Genomic DNA, 20,457 nt, shown 5'->3' with positions numbered 1-20,457 from the left:
CAGACAATGAAGGCTGCGGTAACTAAAAGAGACCAACCAAAAATGCTTTCTGAGGTGCAACCTTCTGCCTTTTAGCCCATTGCTGAGACACACAGTTAAAAGCTGTGGCACCCTGGAAATGAGCTCTCTACTCTTCTGCCCCTTCCTTAGCCTTGATTTGTGTTTTGCTGCAACTTCGTTAATCAGTTTGTTTTAGATCTTTCAGTCTGTGGTGCTTGAGATATTTGTGTGTGTGTGAAGATATGTGTTCTCATATGCATAGGAGCCAAGGTCCCCTCAACCCCAGTAAAATATTTGAGGGGGCCGGGCCCCCCAAAGTTGGTGGGTATTGCCATTCAAATGGTGTGTGCTTACCTGTGCCCCCCTATTTTATTCAAGCTGGCACCCCTGTTCATATGCATGTCTTGTTGGGGGTTTTTGTTTTGTTTTTAAGTCTTAGAATCAAAAAGAGATCTGCTCGCCTCACACCCACCCCTCCGAGGTCTCTCCCAGGGGTTATGTTTTCACAGCCAGATGGGATTACCTTTCAGGTGCTTCCAGATATAGCCTGTCTGCAGAAGCAGCATCTCCTATTTTTAGCAAAATAATTATGGTATCTGTGTCTGTCTTTCCACTCATCCTTCTAATGAAGCTTTTCCAGCTATATCTGCGGTGTCCAATGCATTTAATAGTTCTGTCCTTGAGAATATGGTTTTTATTAGAAAGGCCCATACATGCATACCCCCAGTTTTAACACGTTCAGCTTTGATTTGGTGAGTTGCTTTTCTGCCCAAACAGCAGGTGTTGCTCTGTCACAGGTGACTAGTGTGTCATCAGAGCTCCTGGCACGTGCAACAGGAGAGGTCCCAATTGCCCCCATCCTCTTTAAAGCAGAACAGCTGCCTTAGGATGCTGTTGTTGCACACAAGATACTTATCAGGTGTGTAATGTATGCATCTGCTGAAAGGAAAGTACCAAATAATGAACTGAATTTGTGTTGTGTGAGCTACTTTGAACTCCATTTTTGTCAGGTTAAGTAGTGTATAAATTAAATTTTTATCTAAAATCAATAGCGAATTAGAATATGAATCTTTAATCAGCAGTCTCTTATGAAAGGGTGCTACTTGCTGTTTTAAGATTTCTAACTTCCAGCGGATAAAATGGCTTTAATCATTTAGCTGGGAGAAGCTTTTAATATCCAAAATGTTGAAGGTGATAATCCTTATAGTAAGACACTATGAGAATTTGTCCTTGGTGTGTTTAAGTTGTTTGGTATAATGCAAGAGATACTAAGTTTTCAATGAGTTTTGATTTACTGGCAGCCTTAAAATACCAATATGATAAAGTATTGCACAGTTCCACTACTTGGCTGCAGGGAGAGGTGGTGCCAGACAGGGCTGTCTTAAGCATATGCAGCACCGGCGTGCAAAGATTCACCCCGTGCCCCCCGGTTGCCTAGTCCCAGGCACACAGGAGGGCGGAGCCGGCCGGCTGCCTCAGCATCTCACTGGCTCAGTCACCCCCGAACTCGCAGCGCAGAGCCACCTGCAGCAGAAGAGCCCACTACGGCGCTCTGACCGATGGGTGGGCTCTTCCCCGGACTCAACTCTCGAACCCCGGACTCTTGGCCTGGTGCCCCTGAGTGCCCAGCGCCCAGGTGCCCCCCATCCCTAGTGCCTATGGGTAAGACGGCCCTGGTGCCAGACATGAGAGGCAAGCATTCCTGCCACACATTTCCCTGAGGCAAGTTGCTGTTCACCCCATCCAGAAAAGGTGTGTGTGTGTGTGTGTGTGTGTGTGTGTGTGTGAGAATGCAACTGACAAATCAGTGTTAGTCAGGGGTACTGTGCACCAGGTCTTCACTTAACCACAGGTCTTCATGTGTCCAAGTCACAACTAATTTGCTGCATTTGCAGGGGGTGAGAGGGTATTTGGCTTCAATATTGACTGAATGTGAGTTGACCTGTCCTGTCTTTTTCTTTTTCTTTAACATCTTAAGGTGATGGACAGAATTTGGTTACAGAAGATGTGACCGTCGTAGAGGGGGAAGTTGCCACCATCAGCTGCAAAGTCAGAAACAGTGATGACTCCGTGATTCAGCTCTTGAATCCCAATAGACAGACGATTTATTTCAGAGACTTCAGACGTGAGTTCTGTGTTGTTTGGCAAATCTTGATAAAGAGGTTGCTGAGGGCTCCTTTTAATTTAATGTCAGACATTTTAAAGGTTTAGTCAATTCTTCAGTAAGTAGGCAAAGGCAGGCAATCATAATCACTTGCTTTAATGGAAAGACTAGCTATAGACCTTTTTAAGAGTCAGACCATCTTGCAGTGCAAGAGGAATTGACCACAGTAATTCACTCTGAATTGCAATTAAGTGCCAAAATATTTAGTTGACACAAACAAATCGAATAGGGCAAAGCAGGATGTGCTTACCATTGGATAAGGAGATGTGTTTGGCTCGGTGGTTGGAATGTTCAAGCCAATCCTTCCTTAATCCAACTGAAGAATGATGTTAGGATGGTCTTGAACATGTGTTTAAAACCTTATCAATAAGAGACGCTGTTATAATTCAAATTGAGTGCTCTTGGAGTCTTTGCCTACTCTCTAGGAAAATATAACTAAGATATATGGGGTCGTTTATAGCCCAAGGTTAGTAGACGCGAGCCATCTTTCTCCTGGGACTGCCCTGTCTCCCATCCTTTTTAAAATGACATTTAAAGTTAGGAACAATATGGTCCCTAATATTTTGGAGCAAATTGACATGGATATGTCAGTAGGCCACAAAACTTGGTTCTTCTGAGTGCTTCTTTTTGCAAGGATACATTTCTTTTTTCCAAAATTGGAAATCATGCATTAGGTGAGGCCAGGAATAATGGGACAGAGATATCCTTCTGCAAACAGCCATGTGCCCTAATCAAGGAGGGGAAATTTGGAGAAACTTTTGTAATTTCTCTGGAGACTAACAAAAGGGCTGATAGTGAAACATGGCATCATGGAGGAGCTGGTGAGGTATATTACCTAGCCCTTGGAATGAAGAGCTAAGAAACTAATGAATGGTGCTCATCTCCCCCACCTCTCTTTATTCTTTTGATATGTTGGGATAGGTGGGGGAGATGTAGGTAGTAGATCTGTTAGGGGTTAGTAGAAGTAGGAATGTGCCTGTGTTTGAACTGATGTGCATTCTTCTGGTCCCAGAAATTACTTGGTGTTGTATTTGCAACATCAGAAAACAATTTATTTGATTAATATATTTTATCTAACTTTGTAAACTTCTGGACCTCGGAAGAGGCTGCAGTGCATCTCTCCAGCTTTGTGTTGCTTGATTAAATGTTTCCGATGAATTGGCAAAACCAAAGATTTTAGGAGTTCTGCTGGAAGTTGTTTGCTTAAACATTCTCCCCGCATGTCCTAAACCTTCTCAAGTTTACTTTGTGAAATCTCTTTTCATGGGCTTTCCATCCATCTATCCTTTGCCAGCCTGGAACCCTCCAGATATTGCTCCCCACCCAATTTGTCATTGGTCATGCTGGTTGGGGCTGATGGACCTTGCAGTCAAAGATATCTGGAGGGCATCAGGTTGGGAATGCCTGGGATAAGGGGCCCTGTATGTTGTAGAAGCTCATTTGTTAAAGGCTTTCTGCAGCTTTGAGCAAGTAGACAGGAAGGGGGAGAGTAATTATCAGTACTTGATACGGGGCTTTTGTTTAGATTATTTGTATTGATTGATGAGTACTAGTATTGTTTATTTCCAGATTGTAACATAATGAGCCAAAATAACAGGATGTGAAAAAGAGGGTGGTATTGCTACTGCATGTCAACGCTGCTGCCACCTCTCCAGGCTTCTGGTTTTCACTGTTTTCTCTGGGAGAGAAGCACTGTATGTCTCATAACATTGCCGTTTCTAATTGTATCTTTGTTCCACAGCTTTGAAGGACAGCAGGTTTCAGTTAGTGAATTTCTCTAGCAGTGAGCTCAGAGTGTCACTGACGAATGTCTCCATTTCGGATGAAGGAAGATACTTCTGCCAACTCTACACGGACCCCCCACAGGAATACTTTATGACGATTACAGTGCTTGGTAAGGACCAGTCAGCCCCAGACTCCATCTTTAGTTCACTTGGGAGTGGCAAGGTAGTGGGAGGAAAAAGCAGATTCTTGGACATTTTAAAAACCTGCTTTATAGCCATCTCACCTTCAACACAGACACTGAAATAAATCCTCCTTACTGGGGCTGTTTCTCATGCAATGTTCTGTAGACAGTGGCACACCTTTTCATGTCTTGGGATGGATGGAGATAGTGTCAGAAGGAGAAAAACCCAGAAGATTTGTTTGTTGAAACCTTAGGACCCTGATCCACAGAATTGTATGTGGGAAATTCAGCATGTAGACACACATTAAGATTTCTTGGCTACACCCCCCCAAAATGTACTACTTCGTCATGTGTTCCAAGTTGCCTTCATCTACCACACACTTGTATTGCCTTATATGCATGTACATAAGGCATTCTCCAGACATGTGGAGGAGAATGGCAGGAGGGGGGCAAACCCATAAATTCTGGAGGAAGCTGTTGCAAATAACTGTTCCCCTGGCAACAGCTGTCTGGAGTGTCATTTGTGGTTTTCCAGGCAATTACATTAGCTCATATTCTTCTGTGCTCCCCCAAACCCTTACATTTGCACCCATGAAGCCAAGCTTCTATCATAACCCATTACAGAAGTTAGAAATATTTGCCAATTAGGGTGTGAGTATTTAGTCCCTTGACAAAACACTCTTGGCTGCACTCATTGCTTTATTTCAAACCTATCTGTTTATTTTTAGAGTTCTGAGACTATCTAATAAAGGGCATGATGGGTAATGTAACAGCTTCTGTGTTACAGTCTGTGCTACAATGTGAAAATCGAGCATTGTATGCATGTGTAGGAAGTTACACCTCTTGGCAGGGTGATGATGCTTCTAAGGATCTCTGTGTGCTTAATTGTAGCCCACAAATGCTGGACCATATTCTCAGTGTAAAATAATGGGCAATATTTATATTGTTCTTAGTTCTGTTTTTTTCCAGCTGGGTATGTAATCATATTGTCCCCACATATACCATTGCACACTTCCATCTTTTGCCGAAGTGATAACATTATTAGACCTAATATGTGTTTAATCAAAGCTGTTTTTCACTAAAGTTGTATTTCATATTCTTGCTGGAATTAACAGGAAGGAAAACTGACTGAGGTTGCAGTCATCTTGCTTGGAAGGGAATATCACTGAACATAGGCAACTTACTTCTGAGTAAACGTGCATTGGATTGCACTGTAAATCTATAGTATTACTAATTACAGTCGTACCTTGGAAGTCGAAGGGAATTGGTTCTGGAAGTCTGTTTGATTTCCAAAACGTTCGAAAATCAAATTGTGGCTTCTGATTGGCTGCAGGAAGCTCCTGCAGCCAATCAGTAGCCGTGGAAGCCCTGTTGGGCATTCGGGTTCCAAAAGAACGTTTGCAAACCGGAACAATCACTTCCAGTTTGCAGCATTCGGGAGCCAAAACATCCGAGTTCCAGGGCGTTTGGAATCCAAGGTACAACTGTATAGTTATTATTAGTTTCATTTATGAATTGCTTCCTATAAGGCGTCTTGAAGCGATTTACAATACAATAAAAATAGACTTAACTCAAATTACATATGAAACAATCTCTAAAAACCAGCCATTGCAAATGTAAAATCATTTTCAAATCCAGGACTGATACCAAGTAGTATAACAATCACCACTTGTTTGTTGAAAGAGGAAAGTCTTAAGTAAGTGCCTAAAAGACAATAGAGATGGTTCCGAAGGGCAGAAATACCTAGTATACACCAATCTGGTTTCCTGCAGGTGCTGTTGAACTGCAGCTCCCATAAGCTTTGGCCAGCATGGCCAGTAGTAAGGGTTGATGGGAGCTGTAGTCTAGCCACATCCAGATTCTGGAGGGTGCTTTAGCACATACCCATCTTACATGACGATGGCAAACTCTGGTATGGATGGCAACCCCTTTGGGTGCTCCTTGGTATGCCTGGTACCCTAAACCCCCACCCTATTTTGTTGTGTTCCCTATTGCCCAGTTGGGGCTGGGATGTGTTTGCCACTGAAGCTTTAAGTGTTATAAGGAGCTCAGTACAGATGTACATTTGTTTGGATGGATGGATAGAATCAAGCCCCATGACCCCTCCATTCCTACTCTGTATAATTCATGGAGCAGCAACTCTCCAGCATATGAAGCAGGAGAGGATTTTCCTGTCCAGGCTTCTGAAGATATTCAAGTGATAAAGTGGGGGATTTGAACCCAAACGCAGCCAAATTGTTGCTTCAACCCCTACTGCAAATTATACTCAAGAAACACCCTCCCCCTCTTCTCTTCTTCATGGCATATGGTGTCTGTCAGACACCAGTCCTTAAGTTTGTCGTGTGTGTGTGTCTCATTCCATTTCTCATAGTTCAGAAGATTACAGAACAGGCATAACTATGGGATTATCATATCCACTGATAATAGTTGCTAATACCATAACAGCCGTAGCTCCAGATTAATGCTGTCTCCTAACATTCCAGTAACGAACCTGAATTGCAACAAGCAATCACCAAGTGAGATCACACTTGCTGATTAGGTATATAGGTTCTCCGCTCTTACTCATCCCTCACCACCCTCCACCCCCACAATTTAATGAGTTCCAGTTTGTAGTATGTTAATATGTGTTGAAAAGGTATTTAAAATTAGCCTTTAATATGAATTTCAAGTTCGGCTACCTTCACTCTTGAGAGTTGTTTCCTAACACTGCTGCATTAAGAGAGCTTTTTATTCTCATGTTTCCCAAACTAAGATAGCAAGTGTGTGCGCATGTGGGGACACACACACACACACACACACACACACACACAGACTCATTTCTGCTGAGGTGCTTCCAGGGATGCTCTTGTGTTACTCCTCTCCCCTCAGGCGGAGGAAGGAGCAACATGGCAGTGTGTATATGTGCAGTGCGCACACACATACACACTTGGGCTGACCTGTCCAGCATGCATCACATGGCTTTGAGTTTCACCTACATTCTTGGGGATAGGAACTTATTTGCAAGTGGGGGGCAAGGGGAAGACCAGACATCACCTTCTATTCCACAGGGGACTTGCATGCCTTGTTGACCTCTGTGCTTCCTCCTCCCTTTGTTTTTTGAAGACGCCATGCCATTCACTTGTTTATGGACCAGAAACAACTAATTTATTATCTGCACAATTCATTTTGTGCACACTTCCTTACCTGCGTTGGGGTGGGTGGGGAGAGAACAGAACATATTATTCACACCTGAATCGCACAACTGCTTCATTAGTACAATAACAGCAAAAACAATGAAGAAAATGTGTCCACTCATTTATAAACAATATCCATTTAAATTTTATTTTAATGCTTGATTTAATAAACACAGTACCAGCAGGCAACTGTGTTAACATTGTCTTTACTGATTGTAAAATAGAAAGGGGGGGGGGAACGCCTATCCCATCCATTCTCATCCACCCACCCTGTTTGCAGGGAGGTGGGGAAGAGGATAATGGAAAGATCTTTACATTTTGGTGGACTTTGTGATACTGTAGTTATGCTCAGGGCCAGCCTGGCCATAAGGCAACGGTAGGACACTGCCTCATGCGGCAGGATCCTCAGGGGCAGCAGATCCAGCCTCCAATGAATGTTTTGCTCCCTGCTGCTCCCACTGCCACAGAGGCAGCAATGGCTGTGGTGTGCTTCTTGGAGGCCAGATCTGCCTCCTCCGCAGCACTCCCCTCATACCACCTCTACGAGGGTCTCTCGATGAATAGGAGATGCTGCTGGTCTACTCCCACCCTTCCGATGTAGATATTTATTCCCCCCTTCTTCCTGGTTTCGATCTTTACTCACCTTTTCTTCCCTGGCGGGGGTGGGGGTATCAATTTTGTGGTTCGCCTCAGGTGCCAAAATGTCTTGGGCAGGCCCTGGTTATGCTTCAGATTCTCTTCTGCTCCAGACTCTACCGGATTATATTTCATTGATCAATTCAACCCTCTGGCTTTGGATTTCACACAAAAAATAGAATAAAATAAAAAAATGACTTAGCTGTGCTGAACACATGCCTGAAAGGAAGGAAAGATGCTCTCTCTATAATAATGTTCTCTGATGCAAGAATCTATTATTCGTGTTGGGTTGCATTTCATTTATTTTCTTTGGAAAACGACCCCCTTCTTTCCCTCTCGGTCTGAAAATCCTGAATCTCCCTTAGTTTGTTTTACTCTATTTTTTGCTAATTATTTTTGGAATAGGAAATGTGGAATTTACATTCAAATGGAGGGCGAAAGCAGGGTGCTACTTTAAAGATGCATTTATCTGTTTGATCTGTTAGAATTATTGCAGATGGTGATGCATTTACAAAGTGTTCCCTTAATCAAAACTGTAAGTTGAAGAGGACTTTCTATGCGGCAGCTGATCCACCTCTAATCTGTCCAGCAGCTATCCCACATGTTCAGTTTCTTGGAGGTGTCATGAAAGACAACAACATGCTGAGATCTCTATATATCTGTATGCTGTTTCATTCTAGTCCCACCACGTAACTTGAGGATCGAAGCCCAGAAGGAGACCACAGTGGAAGGAGAAGAAATTGAGCTGAATTGCACATCGTTGGCCAGCAGACCACCCACAGTGATCAGATGGTTTAAAGGCAACAAGGAGCTATTTGGTAGACCCCTTCTCCCTCAATCAACTTAATGGTGTGGTTGTGGTTTTTAGAGATGGTTTTGCTGATAAGCAGGATACTCTCGTGATGATGTGAGAGAATAACTCAAAACATCAGAAGGGAATCTTTTTCAGCCTGAGAGCTGCATTTCATTATGGGCAACCTTCTGTGGGCTGCATGCCAGAGGTGGGTGGGACCAGAGACAGCAAGTGGGCAGAGCAACAGGTGTGACTCTTACCCCCAGTAGGTCACATACAAACCACACAAAAGCCAGAGATTCCTATGACCCCCCCTCCACTAACACACATACACCGTCTCCATCTTCCAGGCAAGTAAGAGGCACTGCCATAGCAAAGGACACATTCCAGCCAGGCAAAATCAGTTCAGAAGGGTGCTGAGCAGTGAGTGGTGTGGTCTTTTTATAACGTGGAGTAGCTTTTTCAGTTGATCTGGAGCACGAGTTGTGGTTTCGTGATAGACCCCTCCTTGAAAAGTAAGCCAGGCGTCTCAAATTTTTGGGAAGCCTTTCCACTTTAATCCCAGGCATTTCCCTGCTCTCCCTTACCTTTTTCTGCCTGTTGAAATTGGCTTCCCTTTGGCAGGATGCCCCGCACAGGCTGCTTCTGCTTCTGTTTCAGCCCGTTGCTGCTGTATTTTGCTGGGTCTTCAACAGTACCACTGTTTAAATATTTTAATTACTACTTTTAATTATGTAAATCCATGGAGTCACTTTCCCTCTTAATTATTGATGATGGCTTTTGGCAGTGGCATTGGAGGAAGAGGGTGGAGGATTTCTGGCTCCATTGACTTAAGTGTTTGGAAGGCATCCTGGAATTCCTAATCCTCGCTGCCGAGCGCTGTAGATTTTGTGTTTAATATCATGAGCTGGAGATAGGCCCCCCCCCTATAAATCTGGAAGCGAATAAGAGAATAAGAACTCGCAGGCTTCCTTTCCTTGTGATTGACTTGAAAAAGGTCTTTCCAGCCCTACTCCATTGCAAAACTGTTTGCTTAACTTTGATACCAGCTCTCCTCTTTTCCCTCTGTATCCCTGTATATACCAGATGTGGGAAACCTCTGGCCTTTCAGATGTTTCTGGAATCCAATGCCTATCAGCCCCAGCCAGCATGGCCAATGATCTGGGATGATGGGAGTTTGCCATCTGTGGGATCATAGGTTCCCCACTCCTGCTGTATACGGCAGGTAAACAGCCACTCACCTGGCCACCTTTGCCAGCTAAGAATTTTCTCCTGACCACCAGGAAGAGAAGCTGCTTGTCAACTAAAAAATGAGTTGTTTCCCTTTATTTTGTGCAGGTCATCAGTGTGCCACAAATTAATCCAATAAGTATGTAGGTAGGAAAGTAACAATGAAAGGCAGGTGTTGCCACCCTACAAACACCCATAGATTATAGGAATGTGCAAATAAAAACAGAGAGAATAAGGTTGCAAGAATATGCCTGTTGGGGGGTTATGAATAGGTCAGCATATGCATAGTTGAACTATCTAAGAATTGCAGAAGTGGAGAGAAGCTCTGGAATAGATAAGTTAAGTGAGGCAAGTCACTACTAGATGAGTACAGATTGCAGAAGTGACTTCAGTTGAAAATGACAACACAAATGCAGCGATGGAGGATGCTCTTGGATGGGTCTAGTCATTTGCCATTTACCTGCTCTTTTTCCTCCCCTTTCATGTCCATTATGCAGGTAAAACAGAAGAGGAGCAGTGGTCAGACATGTTTACAGTGACCAGTCGCCTGTCGTTGAAGGTCAAGCGAGAGGATGATGGGGTTGCTGTTGTCTGTCAGGTAGACCATCCTGCCGTCAAAGACTTGCAGACCAAGTACTACCTAGATGTAATGTGTGAGTACCAGAGTCACAACCCTTCCCCCCCTTGCCCCACACATGGAAGTGGCTTGACCAAAGTGATTGATTAGACAATTATGGTTTGTTGTAGCATGCAAAAGCAGTTTATCTGATTTGATTAAATGAGATGTTTAAAGTATTGAATTTGGGTTTAAGGCTTTCTTTCCCTGCTCTTTTTGAAGACAAATTATTTCTCATCGTCTGTTCTTGTGCTATCAGTGCAGAGCTGCCTCAAGACATGTGAACTAAGCATTTAAATATTAACATGGAAGTGTGTCAAGGTTTATTATTATTATTATTATTATTATTACAAAAAAACATACAAACACATGTATCAATGCCGCCTACAAAGACATGGAATCCTAGAAGAGATTGGAGTGCCGGTAAAGTCAGTGGGTCTAACCATCAGAATAAGAGGACAAGAAGATAGAGTATATAAGAATTGGAAAATGCATGTAGAGTATATGAAAAATTACAGCAAACAGGTTAAAATGTTAGCAGGATTAGAATAAATTCAGCAGTATAAAATACGTGGAGATAAAGTGAGAAAGAGAAAGTATGGAGGGTCTGCAATATGCAGGAATAATTGGAAAGCTAGAAGGAAACCATGGAAAGGTGGAAGAGCAGTCAAAGTTTAAATAATTTGTAAAATAATGTTGCAGTGAATTAAAAAAATGTATTGATGAAAAATATAATTATTTTAAAAATGGAGTGCCCGTAGAGTCTAGTGACTACGGTTCAATTCTGCACACTTCTTCATCTACTCTAGAAGCTGTGAGTCAGAAACCCCTGTGTTTAGGTCTTACCTCAGCCATGAACTACCCAGGTGACATTTAGGTAAGCCATTCTGGTTCTGGTTTTGAGCTGCTTCAAGCGTTGTGTAGCAGCAAGTACAAGTTAGCAACCAAATTATGCTGGAGTGGGACCAGCTGTCACTCCATCTGACAAGATGAATATGTCTCCCTTTTTAGGAGCTCCACAGAACTCCACTTTTGGAAGCTTTGGGTATCTCAATCCTGCCCTATCTTGATAGTGTATGTGCCGTTATGTAAGAATTGTTACTACAGGATGCTTTAAAGTAGATCCCACTGGCTGGATTGTTGATTTGCTTAAGCTGTGTCTTTCAGTTTCAGTAAGAACGCTAGAGGTCTCTTACCATTCCGGGGTGCCTTGGCATCTGCATATTCCTTGTTTGTTTCTTATGCTGAAATAATACTGAGAATTGTGGCAGAAATGGCTGGCCTCTTTCTGGGATGGGAAGGGACCCATGCAGTGTGACATCATTCATTTGAAAACAAGGAAGAGCAGCAACCTGGCATCAGTCCCCCAGTACCTCTTCATGTTCACAGAGGAACAGAAATGAAGCAGGGCGATCAGGAGATGGTGATTCAAAACGTCTTTTGTATATGCAGCTCAACCATAACATTACACAAAGAAGCCCCTGTGTTAATTTATTTCTTCTACTTCATTATGTTGTTCCATTATGAGCATTCTGCTTACAATTTTCATATCGCCCAAAAGTATTGGGGGAGTAATGTCCCCATAATGGGAAAACAAAAACCATCAGATACTGCCTAAATTGGCAGATTGTAGCTGTCTTGCTACTGTGCTAATGTGTAATTCATTTATGCAAACTTAATGTCCATTAACATTTCTTGTAGAGCTCCATTAGCTTTAATAATACATTAGCACCTTTGTTAGGTCTGATCAAAAAAGCTTAACCACACACACACAGACAGAGACAGACGCATGTACAGGCGCACGCAGGCAAAAAAAGGGAGATGAGGAAAGTTGCTTGAACTGTTGCAAGGTTGCCTGCTTGCTTAGGAACAAGGCTGGTCAGTTTTGTGAACAAATGTTATGGCAAACCAGCTGCCGCAGGTGGCAGCTTTTGGGTGCCACTGAGGCACCCAAGGGAGAGATATATAGATGTGATTCAAGCGACCAGAAGGGTGGGCAGAGAAGGTTTGTGACTGAACCATCTACCAATGGAGCATGTTCTGCCAGTTTCTGACACAACAAGAGAAGTAGACTCCCAATTTAGTCTGTTTAAAATCCCTGGTCTTATAATAACTCATGATGATGTAGGTTTTGTTCATGTAAGCCTATCCAGACACATAAATGTCAGTGTATTTTTAATCTCTTTCACTGTTAATTTTATTTATTATTTCTAATATTTTGAATTGCTTTAGCAGTTTTATGCTGATAATTTTAACATCTCTTGTAAACCTCTTAAAGATCTCACTGCAATCAAACGGTATATAGATTTGGTTAAATAGATCTTTTAAAATAAGATTTCTATACCGCTTCTTATTTGCAGAAGGCAGTACCAAAGTGGTTCACGCAACAATAATAAAACACAACAAATCCAAACAAAATAAGCATCAAAATGAATCCTATTAAAGAAAGCCTGGATGAACAAGTATGTCTTCTGTTGGTGGTGAAACCTCTGCCCAGAGGGCGGCATATGCCACTTGCATTTTCTGACTGTGGGATTAGAATATATTTGGCACCCCTGTTACTGAGGAATGTGTGATCTTGGAGCATAGCAATACGTTCTCTTGTTTTCTTTTTCATAAGCTGCAAGCCTTGGCTTAGGTTTCCCCCTCCTTTGGTACCGCCAGTGCAATGGGGCTACAGAAGAAATTGCACAGCCCACTCATCTGCTGCCTGATGTCCAGATTGCAGCAGCCTTTTGAGTCCACGCCATGCCTTTCAGAGAAATAGCACTTGTGAAATCAGGTGTAATTGTCTTACGCTCTCAATAGCTTTTTGGACTCGCAATCAGAACAAGGTGTAGCCCTCCCAATCACCGTTTCAAGCACACCAGCTGACCGTTCTGTTAGGTTGCAGGCAGGCAGCGGCCTGAAGTGGTGCCGAGCAAGGGGTACCTAAGCATTGGCATCTCGGTGGTGTATCAGAGGCCACATCTCCTCCAATAAGCCTCCGTGGAGAGGACGAGGAGAGGCAGTCCTTGAGGAAGGGGGGGGGACACTAAAGAACCGGGACGTTATCCGCCACTTCACAGTTCACGTGTGACCCTGACCCGGCCATTCCCTTTCCAGCACCTGCCTCTGTGATCAAGAGAGCCGCGCCAATGAATGCACAGTCACAGCGAACGATTTTCTCACTTTGGTGTACTTAGTATGAGATGGAATTTCAGCAGGAAGTGGCTTGTAATAAAAGAGAAGGTATTAGCAGGAAAAATTCAAATTATCTACAGAGGTATTTCAAGGCAGTGAGCTAATTATTGTTTGCTCAAAGTCCTGAATATGCAGACACGCTAACGTTTCTACAAAAGAGAGGCGGGGGAGGGGGGAAAGCTAAATCGGGAAGAGACCTTTATTATGGCAACAGAGCAAATTTGGCTCCCCTTTTTTGGAGTCTCTTCCCTCTGCCCACCCCCCGGCTTAGAAACTATGAAGAACACTTAGCAAGACCTGTAAGGAGAGTACTAAGTTAAGGTCTAGAGTCAGATGTAACAGCAGAGCATCCTTTTTTTAATGAGAAAGAGCAGAGGCCAGCCTTAGGCTCATCCCTCCCCCCCCCCTTCCAGTGCATTATGGAGAGGAAAAAAGAAGCTTCCATTTGGAGTTTGCAACAATATGGCAGATGTTTGTTCTGACCCTACCATGGTTCTCCAACCAGGATAAATTGCATACTGGAAGTGGAAGCTTGCAGTCTTCTCCCTTGTATATGAAGGAAATGGGAGGAAGGAGCACACCAGCCCAAGTTTCATGCCTACTCATTTTCAAAACAGCTATCGAATCATCAGGATACGTTGCCTTGAGTCACAGAGAACTGGTGCCTTCCAACATGTCTTGTCGTATCTGCAAAACGCTGCACTGCCACCTGGCCTCAAAGCAGTGGCCTTTGATTCCGGCAGCTATAGAGGGCCACACAATGAACAGGGACTTTTGGTTTGATTCTTGGCTTGTTCCTCTCCAACTTTGCTATAATTTCAGGAATGCCTGTTTAGCGTTGAGAGACAAATAAGCCACATATTAACTCTTCTATGCAGGGTAAATTCCAGGCATCAGAGAAAAATCTACTGTGAGGGCAATGGTCAAACAAAACAGGATAAGAAGAGGGAGGAAAGTGTAGTTATGTGCTGAATTTGGAGTGCCTTTGCAAGCCAGTCAGGATGTTTCTAACTCATACACACATTTGGGAGCAAAGTGGGCGAGGGGAAGGGAACTTTAAATTGGTACAGTAAACCATTCCTTCGATGACTGAGCTTTGTGTCTGCCACAGCCCCTTGAATGTGGTAATCGCAGTGTTTGCAAGGAGAGATTTTGTCCGCATACCTGCCTAGCTATTGTTCTCCACCCGTCAGTAATTCCATTAGAAGCAGAGCCTCCTGCAGCGCAATTTCACTTTGTTGGAAGTTAGCATGCGAGATCTCCGCCTGACAAGTCTGACCTATTTAACTTAAGGTTTTATGAGCATTTCATTTAAGCTGAGCTTTTCATGCGGCTGCTCAACTGAAATTATGGATTTGGGCTTTGTTTTGTTATTTGCATCGATGCCACTGTGAGAACTTTGAGAACTTAGCGAGTGGTTTCATTGGCTGTTTCAATGAACGGCTGCCTAGTGGAAACCAAAAGTTGGCTAAACATGCCCACTCCAGGCTGGGTGGTGGGTTGCTGGAACATGGTGCATGCATGCCTGTGAAACTAAAGACAAATGTCTCTCACCTGCATATTCAGAAGCCTAGGAGCATCTGGTGCCTCTGAATTATTCTTATTATTCTTATTATTATTAGCCTTAACTAATTATGACTAGGATGTGGGAGGCAGGACACTGGCTTGAAAACAATCCTGAATACACCTTTTCTGTATGCCCCTTAGAGGGGCTATTTTTAACAAGTGGTATAAAATGTTGTAATATATAAGCCATGCAATACAAGGAAACCTGTGAGCTAAATGAATAGACCTGCAGTTATTTTCAATCTCCTCTTGCTCTCATGTCTGGAAGCTGTTAAAATATGCCCTTCTCAGCAGCAAAGTGTCTGGATGTTTGTGGTTCTCTTCTTTTGTCACGGGTTGCTTCACATAGAAGGAGAAGTGGGATGCACATTGCTTTTTTAAAAAAAAAAAAAAGTACCAAGACTGTCCATACCCCATGAACAAGCCCCATCAAAGTCTGAGAATTGCACAGGCCGATGGTTCCCATCCATTTCATCTGGACTTGTGCTGAAGATGTTCCTAGTTGAGTAGGCATGCCTTGTCTCCCTGGTTTTGACCTCCGATGCTCCCAGGTAGGACCTCGGTCACACATTCCTAAACGTGACTATCTTGCCATGGTTATGGACGGTACTTTCCTATGGTGGAAAGGTCCTCAGAAATCTGGCTTTCTGTGTGTGTTGAGGAAGATGCTTCCAAAGAACACCCGAGATGTGCAGGATCTTATGTGTCACCAAGCACCCTGTAATGTGAAATGGAATATCGCCTTAATACCAGGAGAACAAAGCTGAAACTGATGTGTCTGCTGTGAAACTGAAACTGTGTGTCTGCTGGAAGGGCACATAGCCATAGCTGCCTTTGCACTTGGGTGGCAGTCACAAGCCAGTTAGTTATGCCATGGGATTGGACTGGTGCAGCATATTGAAGAGATAGTTTGCCCCCAATGGTGGCTGATCCAGTGTATACTCACAACTCCTTATGTTCCTTGAAAAGGAAGCTGTGGGTAAACGTAATTTTAAAAAAGGAAATGGAGCATCAAAATACATTAAGGCATCATTAAGGGCTTGAGCTAAACAAACAGGAGAAGGGGAAAGCTCAGTCTTGCATGCTGTTTGTGTGTGTGTGTGTGTGTGTGTGTGTGTGTGTGTAATCCCTTGCCTTTGTAGTACCTTCCTCCTTCCTTTGTTATGTAACACTAAGGGGAAGGCAGACAGGCACAGCTGAATTTTTAAGCCCCAGGAGAAGTAATGCAGAGTTAAGTCATAATTAATGGAACACAGATATTTATAATGTCTACATGCATGTTTATAAAAATATATACCCAGGGAAGCTGCTGTAACCTCTGTTTGTTGTTCATAACCAAGAGAATTCCCTGTGCTCAATTATGTTTAACAAAAAAGCAAAAAAAGGAAAGAAATAGAGGGAGGAAGGAGGCTAGCCATATGTGGGTACCTCGTGCTTTAATAATCTGTTTGCTTCTGGTGAGTGCAAATATTAATTGCAATAGTATGCAGTGAAGTGATTAACATCAATATAATTTATCATCTGGAGATTTCTGAACATAAATAAATGAGTTGTTTTGTTCAGCGAGGTGTTGACCCTTTCAGAATATGTGATTTAAAGGGGTTTTATATTATTATTACTATTATTGTAAATATGAAAGGCACTACGATCAGCCGAGTGTTCAGTTATTTGATTTTCTGGAGCATTAGCCACTCTTGTTTGTGACATTTCCCAGTTGGGTGCTCGTTTGCGAGCTCATTAATAAGGCTTTCTCTGAGGAATGTTGCTGCAAATGAAGAACAGTATAGCAGAGTCTGGCCCTGTGAGCATAACTCCCAGTCACAGCGAGTGTGCTGTTAAAGGGTTTAAAATGGGAAATAATTACACCCTGGCCTAAACCCAGAGGCCCCTGTTCTTTGCTGTGAATAAAAAGGGAAGCTTTTGTGCTTTGGAACAAAAAGAAAGAAAGAAAAAAGAAAGAAAGAAACCTAATATTTTGGTGCAATCCTTTTTCGGTACCAAAATGGATTCTTTCATGATTTGGGCCTCTCCCTTTGTTGGCTGGGCTTGGTTTCCCCCCCACCCCCTTCTCTCAGCTGTGTTACACCAAACTGTAATGCAAAGTATAATTGGTAGCAAAAGGCTGTAAGATTTATAGTTCCTAACAGACTGTTTTAACAAGAACATCCAAACAAAAAGAGAGAACATGAAAACTCATTCTGTACATAGCAATTCAGGGTTTACTCCTTTTTCATCTTGAAACATGTATCACTGTGCAAGTGAATAAGAAAACGGTGCAATTGTGTAAGAGGAATGTGGTGCTTCCTAGCCTTTACGTTTCATACCTGAATAGTAATGCCAAGTTAGATTATTTTTACTTCCTTTCTCACCCACCCACCTACCCGCTGCAGCCTGTTGTTCATTCTAGGTCTGAATTGGAAGTGGCACTAGCCCAAAGCATACCTCTGCATCAAGTGGTTGCAGGGAGTAATCCCTGGCCAGCCACAGAGGACTTATCTCATGGCTCAAGTGACTACTTGAGTTGCTTGTGTAGTCTGGCTGTCCTTCCTTGGGAGGTTCCATCCCAAGTTGGCGCAGCTTCCTTGGCCACCGAGGAAATGGTGCAACCCAGGAAAAGGACTGTAGCTCAGGGGCAGAACATCTTGCATGCGGAAGGTCTCAAGTTTAATCCCTGGCTTTCCCAAGTAGGACTGGGTCTGTCCCCATCTGAAATCCTGGAGAGCCACTGCCAGTCTATTTGGGTCATCAGGTATCTGTTGCAAGCACCACATGGCACTTGAACCTCAGAATAATCAATCCAGCTGCCCGCATAGGATGAGAGGTCAGCCATGGTTCTATTTCCTGAGCAACTGCAGCATTGTAGTCCTTGCTTCCAAATAAACTTGTTACCTCTCATTGCTAAGTGACTTGCTGTGAGTGTCATGGAGTGTTGGACATAGCATCCTGAGACAAGCAAGTTGCCTTGGGAACCCATAGATTACTCTGAGATCCCATAGGTTGCTAACATTCCATAAAAATCCACGAGATCCACAGATGAGTCTTTAGGTTCCACTGATTTCAGGGGGGCATTTGCGAGCCCGTCTTCTCTGGGTTGTTCCACTTCCCAATGCTGCGTGCATTAGAAATTGTGCCGTTTCAGAAAAGCAGGCAGGCAACTTGCTCATAACAGTGAAAGAAATGTCCTTAACAGGGTTCCAAGGGCAGCCAGAACTGCAAGACTGCCCACCGTTCGACACGGCTCCCCAGGTGTCATCGGATCCCACACATGCCTGCTAATTGAATAGGCTGCCATATTTCCTTACGGTATTGTACAGGTCTATGCAGCTGCATGGACATTGAAAAAAAGGCTGCACTGAGGCAGAGGCAAGAGAGAGACACAGAGAAAGCCATGATGGGAGATAGAGGCTTAGAGGACTGTGGTGCGTTCCTCTGGCCATCTATTGGAAGATGTGTTTCTGCAGCTTAGCCCACAGCAATACAGTCAGCTGCCCCCTAGGCAGTACATGGGTTATTCACCGTGTCCCCTGTCCCACCCAAACAAAGCCTCTGGGGAGGAGAATATCCACTGAGGCAATTTTGATGTAGTGACATGTGCCATGGGTTGTTCAATAATATGGGTCAAGGACTAAAGCCAGGAAATCACAGTGACTTCACCCCCTTTCTGTAAATAAACTTTTAAGGTGCAATTCAAACTCCCTTTACGTGGGAGTAAGCCCCATTTAATTCAATAAGACTTGCTTCTTGGTGGGATTGTGCTGTAATTCACTAAAACCAATTTTCTCTGCCTAAAAAGCAGTAGCGATATTCAGTTTTCCTGATGTATCCTCATAGGAAAAACATCTGAAGTGCCCTTCTATTGAGTCAGACCATTGGTTCACCTAGTCCAGTAATGGGGGTCTGGGAAAATATTTTCTCTGTGGCCTTCCGTAATTGTTGAATGCCCTCCCCAGAGAGCTGTGTCTAGCTAGACTCTACCACTGCCATTATTCAGCTTCCATTGTATGCTGAAGATGATCCTTTTTACCCTGGCATTGGACATTTAACGTATTTTTGTGGGACCAATCTCTTCTGTTCTGGTTGACCTGCACTGCGCTGCTTTTGTTTGGAATTGTTTGGCTTGGTTTTAATTGCATGAATATATTTGTTGCAATCCACTCTAGGACCTTATGTTGAAAGGTAAGAGATCTTATAAATAAACAATATTGCCTGCGCTGACTGGCAGCCACTGTCCTCTGCTTTAGACAGGATCTCTCCTAACCCTACCTGGAGATGCTGGGTACTGAACCTGGGACCTTTTGCAGGTGCTGTACCTCTGAGCTATGGTGTTTCTGCTTTCGATTCCATTTATCACTCTTTCCCCTTGCCTTCCCCCATTGGTCTTGGTTTTCTTAGTACTGTTCTTCCTTGGTTTCCCTCTTATTTTTTGAACTGTAGTTACCTTGTACTGGTTAATGGTTCTTTCCCCCCCTTCTTTCCCCAATTGGGGTTCCACGAGTTTCAGCGTTGGACCCTTTGCTTCTCATTCCCATTCCTTTATGGTCTCTTATTCACTCCTTTGGTATGTTACCATGTCTATGCTGATGATATTCAGTTATTCTTTACTATCTCTGATCTGTCGTCTTGTTTAAATCTTTGATCTTGTCTTGCTATTTCTTCACAGCTGTCTGCTTGTTCTTTAAAGCTAAATCTTTCAAGGACAAAATTTCTTATTTTTTTTTTCCTCTGGACTTTTCCCTTCCCGTCTGTTTTTGTCAATGATGCAACTATTTTTCTTTCCTTTCAAATCAAAGATATTGCTCCTCTTTTTTTCCCTTCTGCGATTCCATCTTTAGCCAAGCCTTTTCAAGCCTTTTTCAGTTGTCTAATATTGATAAGATCCTTCCCCCCCCCCCGTTATTTCTGCCCATTGTTCCATCCTGTGTTCTCATTTTGCCCAGATTGGGTGATTGTAAGATTCCTTAGGTAGTCTTTCCCATTTTAAGCTTCTTGTTTCTTAATTTGATTTTTTTCTTCCCCTGCCCCATCTTATTTATTTTTTTCGACATGCAAATACGATCATGCATCTCTGCTTATGATGTTGCCTTTTTTTCCCTTTTCACATTCAATTTAAGATTATGTTACTTCCCTCTAGCGCCTTTCATTTCTGATTTCTCTGTAGTCTCTTTTGGGGTCTTTGTTGCTTCTTACATC

The 20,457-nt window shown here is 43.2% G+C and overlaps 2 protein-coding genes across 8 annotated transcripts in view; one reads left to right on the top strand and one right to left on the bottom strand.

Moving 5' to 3' along the window:
* The window catches only part of CADM1 (cell adhesion molecule 1), a 291,814-nt gene that overhangs the window by 219,307 nt on the left and 52,050 nt on the right, over positions 1-20,457 (top strand). For all 7 annotated transcript variants that reach the window (XM_080983565.1, XM_080983568.1, XM_080983567.1 and 4 more), the window contains exons 2-5: positions 1,979-2,125; positions 3,906-4,058; positions 8,560-8,697; positions 10,400-10,555. In XM_080983565.1, coding sequence (XP_080839691.1) covers positions 1,979-2,125; positions 3,906-4,058; positions 8,560-8,697; positions 10,400-10,555 — 594 coding nt within the window. The remainder of the gene's footprint in view (positions 1-1,978; positions 2,126-3,905; positions 4,059-8,559; positions 8,698-10,399; positions 10,556-20,457) is intronic.
* Positions 1-20,457, bottom strand: part of LOC308464331 (uncharacterized protein) — a 369,943-nt gene that overhangs the window by 314,236 nt on the left and 35,250 nt on the right. The window lies entirely within an intron of this gene.

Source organism: Podarcis pityusensis (genome assembly GCF_964106645.2).
Source record: "Podarcis pityusensis genome assembly, chromosome: 15".
Classification (NCBI taxonomy): domain Eukaryota; kingdom Metazoa; phylum Chordata; class Lepidosauria; order Squamata; family Lacertidae; genus Podarcis; species Podarcis pityusensis.
The sequence above is the reverse complement of the archived record's forward strand: the minus strand, read 5'-3'. Positions and strand labels throughout refer to the sequence as shown.